General features: G+C 35.4%; 1 protein-coding gene across 1 annotated transcript; it reads right to left on the bottom strand.

The window, feature by feature from the left end:
- Positions 1-2989: 2989 nt before the first annotated feature.
- On the bottom strand, positions 2990-7926 carry LOC145047573 (transmembrane 9 superfamily member 1). The gene is made up of 12 exons (XM_078995875.1): positions 7670-7926; positions 6653-6845; positions 6461-6565; positions 6310-6327; positions 6116-6210; positions 5864-6016; positions 5640-5774; positions 5398-5564; positions 4350-4444; positions 3859-4232; positions 3508-3781; positions 2990-3413 (listed from the first exon to the last, which is right to left on the bottom strand). Exons 1-12 carry the CDS (start codon positions 7778-7780, stop codon positions 3346-3348), a joined length of 1788 nt encoding a protein of 595 aa, XP_078852001.1. The 5' UTR covers positions 7781-7926; the 3' UTR covers positions 2990-3345.
- Positions 7927-8129: the final 203 nt, after the last annotated feature.

Below are 8129 nucleotides of genomic sequence, written 5' to 3'. Positions count from 1 at the left end.
TGGGGAAAAGGAAGGAAATGTGTTTGCGGTGATAGGTTGTGGTGTCGGAGGTGGTGACGTTGATATGTGGTGGTGTCGGAGGAGTCAGTGATGATAGGTGGTGGTGGTGTCTAGTTGTAGAAATAAGGAGTGAACGGGAGGGGGAGATATTTGTTTACCCTTGTTTTATTATTATTATTATTATTACTATTATTATTATTATTATTATTATTATTATTATTATTATTATTATTATTATTATTGAAACTGATAAAGAAATAAAAAAAATAAAAAAGGAAACTACTAAGGGTTAGTCTTTTCATATCAATAGGGATGATGCGTGCAAGTATAAAACACATAAGGGACCGTCTTGGTTAATTTTTTTAAATAAGAACTGAATGTGTTTTTTGGCACCTGCACGAGGACGATTGATGTAATTTACCCAAATTTAAAATTAAAATTCAAACTTTGAAAATGACTTACTTTTTACTCATCCTCACCACCTATCTCATTTGCTCTCCAATTTTAACTTTTTCATTTCTAACTTCCAAACTTACTATGAATTTGGGTAAATTACACCAATCGTCCCTCGTGCATGTTCTCAAAAGCATGTTTAGTCCTTATTTTCAAAAATTAACTCGGACCATCCCTCATGTCGTTAAAAGTTGCACGCTTCGTCCCTAACAAATTATTGTGTTGTGGTTTTAGTCCTTGTCGGATCTGAAATGACTATAATGCCCTTTGTGCATTTGTTTTCCATTAACTTTAATGTTATTATTATTATTAGTAATTTAAAAAAGAAAAAAAGGCCCCTGTCCTACCTTCCCACCCACCTCATCGTCTCCTCTATCGATATTTCTCTTCCTCTCGTCTCTAACCTCTTCCAAGAAACCCAAAACCACCATCCTTAAACCATCACCGACAACTACTCCCTCCGACGGCCACTCCCTCAGGTGGCTATTCCAATCATCGTCCCTAACCTCCAATGAAACTTCTCTCTACATCCATCAAAGTCTGAAGCCACTTACAACATCGTCATCGCCACTTGAAAATGTCGATCTCTACCTGTAAGCCATCGTCACCACTTCTTCGCCGGAAACCCTAGCACCTGAAAACCATCCTTGTCTTCGAACCATTGTCTTAGAGAGAGTATCTTTGCACCATTGTCTCATATCTACACCATCATCTAACAGATCGTCAGCTCCTTGAGTTTCGAGACAAAGAGGAAGGAAAGGGAGGGGAACGACGACGTCTGGTGGAAGAAGAACAATGTCCGAATAGATCACATCAACTCTCCTCACTGAAACAAATTTTGGGATTTTTTTTTTCAAACAAGTTTGGGGAGAAACCAACCGGAGTTCCAGGTTTCATAGCAATGGTGTCCGACCACAGTGTTTCTCATATCCTTTCATCTCTCTTCTTCGTTTAACTGATTTGTAGATCTAGGGTATGGATTTGGGTTTTATTTTAGGGTTTAATTCCAGGTTTATTTTTTATTTTTGGAGATGAATGGTGGTGTTTGTCGGAGTTAGCTGGTGGCCGGAGGTGGCTGGTGTCAGAAGTGACTAGTTGTAGGAGGTCGTTGATGGTGAGAAGGTTCGAAACCAATTTAAGTGGAATTTCCATTTTCTAAAAATTATACTTAACAAAAAAAATAGTATATAAATTATAAACAAATGAAAAATAAATGAAAAAGAAAAAGAAAAGGGCAAGATAGTCATTTTATATCTGCGAGGGATGAAGCATGTAACTTTTAACCAAATGAGGGACGGTCCGAGTTAATTTTTGAAAATAGGGACCAAACGTGCTTTTGGATACATACACGAGGGACAATTGGTGTAATTTACCCTATGAATTTTATCATTTCATATCCCAAATCAAATGTTTCACTTCTTTCTTTTCGCCTTCATGTCTCCTACTTTTCAAAGTGGCCCCAATACTTGTTTGGTAGATAGTTTAACATTTCCACGGATCAACAAAGTTGAATTAAAACGTATCGCATCACAAGTCATACAAACTCTAGAGTTATACAACTATGAGACAAATATTATCGGATTTAATTTTGAGATTATTTATAATCCACGCAAATTTAATAAAGTGACCATTGCCCTAAGTCACATGGAGGAATCTAACGTGCTCGGTGTTTATGTCACATACCCCACATGGTTTGAGGAGTTACGCTTGTTCTACAATTCCAATAATGAACATAAATTGCTTACTACCTTGTTTGGTAAAACACAATACTAGCGACACTTTCTAGTTCCGTGACGAATTACTCTACAACAACCTATTTTATATTCCCGACAGATCAACCATCCGCTACAAACTGTTGTATGAATACCATTCCACCATTTTGGTGACCATTCATGTATCACACCTAGACCCGGCAAAACCTGACATTACACGAACTTGAAACAAAATGAACAGATCTCAGTAAGAGATTTCGACATGTTTAAGTAAACGAGTTGATATAGCACAATAGGAAGATGACTCAAATATAACTCACTTAATTATATATCATTTTTATAAATTTTATTTTTATAAATATATTATATATTATAGATTTATAGTTGATCAAACTTAAAATTTAAAATTAAATTTCAAACTTTGAAAAGACTTACTTTTTACATATCCTCACCTCATGTTTCCTTTGCTCTCCAATTTTAACTTTTTCATTTCTAACTTATAAAGTTACTATGAATTTTCTCATTTCACATCCCAACTCCAATGTTTCAATGTTTCAGTTGTTTCTTTTCGCCTTCATGTCTCCTACTTTTCAATCGTTAAAATGTTTCAACCCATCATCACACAACATATTTATAAGGTCTAAACCTCAGGCACCAACCAACACAAACACCAAAAAAAAAAAATTAGAATATCAACATGCTGGTTTATTTAAGGGACCTTGGCCTTCATATCATTTAGTTTCACACTCTTGACATAAAAAATAAAAAATAATAAATAAAAAAAAAAAGATAAAATCACATAAATATCACTAAAACAAGGAAGATGATGTCTAATTTTGAGGCTTATAACCGATGATCATAAAAGAAATAAAAAATAAAAACAGAGTTAAGAGCGTTAAACTTTTTGAAATCGCCTATGAATAAGAAGAATACAATAGAACATGTATATAACAACTTGTTCAACAATCTTCAACTCAACCATGCTACCCCCATCCCCTTTGTGTTGATGATAAGAAAACAATAGCATTGCATTTTTCTACATTCCTTTCCTTCCCATGAAAACTAATTCTCCTGAAAGCATAGCTTACATATATATAATCAATATCCCCATTTAGACCCTTGATTTGGTATCCACACATTAAACTACAAAACCGGGGAAATCTTTCCTTCCATCAATCAATCAATCGCACTTGATATTTCGGTAGATCCGTCTCACAAACAGATTCGACCCCAAATACCCAACCGCTCCTGCAAATATCATCAACCAAGATTCAACAACACTTGATAAAAAAAAAAAAATACATCAAGCCGTAAGTCATATAAGTTTTAAAAAAATACTGACCACAGAGGATTCCTAAACCGAGACAGAACATGGCCGTGTATCCAAAGTAGAAGCTGGTTTGGAAGAATCCCGACATCTTAGTCTTGACAGAGTAGTAATATATGGAATACAAGTATACGTAAATAGCCGTAGAGGCTGCTGAAAAGAATGAAGTCCACTGCCAGTGGTAATTCTCCGCATTCAGCAGAAAATACGTTCCCACAATCGTCACACAAACAGTCACAATCACAAGAATGATGAACACAAGCAGCATAAACCCATAAACATAGTACACCTGCCAAAACATATATTATAAATATAATAATCATTTAGTGACATGTTATGTTATAAATTATAAATATCGTTACTTACCTTGTAATTCCAGAAGGATGTGAAGACGAAGTACATTTCGATGAAAATGCTGCCGAAGGGTAGGAGGCCTCCCATTATTGAGACTACTGAGGGTGTGAGGTACCATTTTTTGTCGGGAATCGGGCGGGGGATGGTTTTAACACGACACGGGTTGTTTGGGGCCCCGCTCCAGTTCCTTCCCACAACTGTGCCGAGAAGAGCGAGTGGGAAAGAGATGAAAGCCCAAATGACGAAAACGACCACCATTGTGCCGAATGGGATTGCGGCTAGAGACCCGTAAAATATAGCAATTGTGTTTAAGACGAACCCGATTCCAAAGCATAACAACGGGAAAAGTGATGCTGTTAGGATCATTGATTTTATCCAATTTTTCCCTGCAATTAATAATAAAAGTAATCAAAATATTTGCCAGTTGGGCTGTTAAAGTAAAAACTCAAAAATGAATATAGAATCTGTTTTGGAGATTAAATTAAATAATGAATGATACTTACCACCATGGCGGGAGTACATGCCACCACTGACGTATCCAGAGACAAATGATGTGAGGGCATAACAAACTATAAATGTTGTCACAATTGCTCCTCTCCTGATAACAAAAAAAACAAATTTACGCTTACAACATGACAACATTCATCATCATCACCACACCTTATCAGGATTAAGGCAAGCAAGTCTTTGTTTTCTGAAATGGAAAAAACCAAGTAATAGCATTGCACTTTCATTTATCTGTGTAGTGCAACATTTTACTTCTGTTTGTTTCTATTACAGCATTGCACTTGTATTTCTTTTCTTATTAAGGCCTTGTACTTTGAAATATCTATCCAGTTATAGCATTGAAGTTCGGTTTCTTTTTTCTTGTTATGGCTGACTTTATTATGCTTTGAAAGATCTATCCGATTATAGTAGTGAAAATTACTTTGAATTTAAATGCTATTGCTATAATCAGCTAGATTTTTAAAACAACACAATGCTGTAATAGTACGAGTGAAAGTGCTTGTAACATTTTGCTCTTATTAAGCATTATACTTTAAAAGATCTACACAGTTATAGCATTGTGCTTTAAATTTTTTCTTATTTGAGAAATCTATCCATCCATTTGTATAAGGGAAAAAGGTTATGTATTTGAATGACCTATAATTGGATAGAATTTCATAGTACAATGTCATAATAGACATAAATGAAAGTTTGTTGCTATTTCTAGCATTTAACACTTTGTGAAATAAATGTATTCAAGTGTGGAAATCTGATGACAAGCTTTGTGTTTGTTGCTATTTCTAGCATTTAACACTTTCTGAAATAAATGTATTCAAGTGTGGAAATCTGATGACAAGCTTTGTGTTTGTTGCTATTTCTAGCATTTAACACTTTCTGAAATAAATGTATTCAAGTGTGGAAATCTGATGACAAGCTTTGTAGGGCCATTTTCAACAGTGATGATGAAGAGCGCATTCATGTCTTTTGCATAGACAAGATCCAGTTCAAAGTCAATCGCATCATAACCTGTTATGTCATATCATGTGATGCATAAGAATAACGTACCCAATATATAATGTTGCAACAATTGCAAACAAGATAACAAGAAGAATCAATAGTGCCAATTGAGCACCAGTTCCAACAACTGCTGACAACAAAACCAAATTGCGAGGTGGCCTGAAAACATCTCCATGAACAAGCTTCCAACCGGATTCCTCACTTACATCTCTTTCCTGAAAACCAAACACTTCAATAGCCCGTATATAACTTCATTGCAATAACTTAACAAACTCATTATTACACATTACCAGACTCTCCAGATCATCATCTTCCCGAGCATACTTTGCATAGTCATTTCTAAGAGTCCGCATCAGGATCATTGAAACCAATCCAGTCAAGAAGATAACCATCATGAATGAATTGAATATGGAAAACCAATGAATCTGCAGTGACGCAAAAAGACAATTATACCCCCGTGAGTGGAACTTAAAACATGAGTTATAGACTTATAGTGTAGACTTATTTTGTTCACCTGATGCTCAAAAAAGTGGTAATCCAGGTAAACATCAAATCGGCGTGCAAATGTGATGTTGGTTTCTGTCCATTTGACTGAGTAAGTCATGTCTAGAGTTTTCCCAACTTCCAAGGGTTTTGGGTTCTCTTGAGTGAGGTTGACATGAATGATCTGCAATAACAAAAAATCATGATGTAAAAATATTAAAACGGTGTGACAATGAGAACCTTTTATAGTGTAAAAGTTCATATATGATTAAAAACTGGAGACCTGGTCTTTGTTGTATTGTAGAGTGATATTCTTATGTGTGAATATCATATGCTTGTTATCACTGTTCCTATCAGAATGTAGCTCACCAACAAATCCTATAGGGCCAACAATAGTTCCACGATAACAAAAAAAAATGGGATTAAAATACTAGTTATAAAATAAAGTGAAGACAAAAGGGTTTGGTAGATGCATACCCCATAATGGAAGATCATCTGAATTTGTGTTCCAATGCAGCAGAGACCAAAGAAATTGAAATCACAAAGAAAATGAGGGAGAAATAAGAATGTGGGGGAAGAAAAGTGTGATTCAAGTACAAAAGAAAGAAGAAAAGACTAGAAGGTGTACCCATGAAAAACTCAAACCAATAGTTATTGTCAATAGCTTCCTTAAAGTGCTTAACATTTGCTTCATCGAGTTTAAGCGCACAAATTGTAGTCTTCTCCACATTCTCTGCCAAATGCCAAATCATATATCATATATGTTATGTGCCATTTGATTTCATAAAGCTATAATTTACAAGAAACAGTGACAACATACTTTGGAACTTGATTTCAAATTGGCTGTCAATAAGCTCATTTCCACCCAATACTTCACCCAAACCACCCCACTTATGCCCAGGATTACCATGGCGACGACAAAATGGAAGGCTGTAATAGTTGTATGTTTCTTGTGGATTATTGTAAGGCCCGACTTTATTCACCCAAAGGGTAATTGCTTCATCTGGTTGATACTGTAAAAGAAAAGAATAAGAATGTCAAAAACAGCCAAGTAGAAGAATGTGTTGTACAATAAATACATTGAATATGGCCCCAAAGGATCTATCATAATTTGTATGCAAAATAAACAAGACCCCTCAAGGAAAATTCTAGTTAAAAGGATAACGTAAAGAACAATATTAGCAATTTAGCCTAACCAATAACTCCTCTCACGCCAATGCATGAACCCTTAGAAGAAAAACTATTACAGAGTCATTAGTTCACATGATCAACCTTTGAGTAACAACCACGCACACAGCCAATCTTCAACAATTCATTCTGTCCTTTCCAACCAAAGCGTCTAAATGTTATGTAATTATGTTCAGTTGATTTTTCCTGAACGTCAATCCATCTGTTACCCCACTAGTATTGTAACAAACTTCTTAAAACGCAAATACCAATTTTTAGCGTATAGACCTATCGCACTCTCATCGAGAGTCTAGAGAAGTGGCAATTCTAGACGCTGGAGTTATCATCAACCTGCAGCTTATGCTTCCAATTACAATTAGTAGTGGATAAAGACTCCATATGTCCCGCAGCTACATACTAGGTGCATGTGGCTGAATCGTATTAAAATGTCAAAAAGATAAACGCGTAACAGAAAAACTAATAGCGATCTAAACCCTAACAATATACAAACCTCAATTCGTGAGCTATATTGCTTTCACCAAACAAATCAAATACCCGTACAAAGATCTAATGGGAAATTGCAAAATACTAGCATTCAAAATCAATGATCTACCAGATTGAATACTCACTGTCAACAAAAATAAAAGTTAGGGTTGCGGCGTTACTTAACCTTGTGATCATACTCGGAAGCGAACACCGGTGAAGAGATAAGGAAAAATGAAGAGATGAAGAGGGCAGCGGCGAGATAAGAGGAGGGGGGAGATCGGACGGCGGGCCACATCGTGATCGCCGGCGAAAGGATTTGGATCTAACGGCGATTGCTGAGAAAAAAAAGGGGAAATTTTATGGCAAATGACTTCGTTTGTTTGTTTGTATGTTGGATCGGTGAGAGGGTCACTTTTTTCTCAATGGTTTTAGACTTTGCGAACCAAGTCAGTCAACAATTGATACGATAAATAAATACTTAATAAAAAGTCATGTTTGGTACCTTCCTTCTTAAGTTTTATGTATTGTTTATGCATATTATAGAAAAAAAAACAAAAAAAACAAAAAACAAATTTAAATTTAATTAAGATATTGTATTTAAAAATCAATATTTAGAAGATCAGGTTAAAATTTCATAAAAATTT

The sequence above is a fragment of the Lactuca saligna genome, chromosome 5, assembly GCF_052625555.1.
Source record: "Lactuca saligna cultivar CGN05327 chromosome 5, ASM5262555v1, whole genome shotgun sequence".
Classification (NCBI taxonomy): domain Eukaryota; kingdom Viridiplantae; phylum Streptophyta; class Magnoliopsida; order Asterales; family Asteraceae; genus Lactuca; species Lactuca saligna.
The sequence above is the reverse complement of the archived record's forward strand: the minus strand, read 5'-3'. Positions and strand labels throughout refer to the sequence as shown.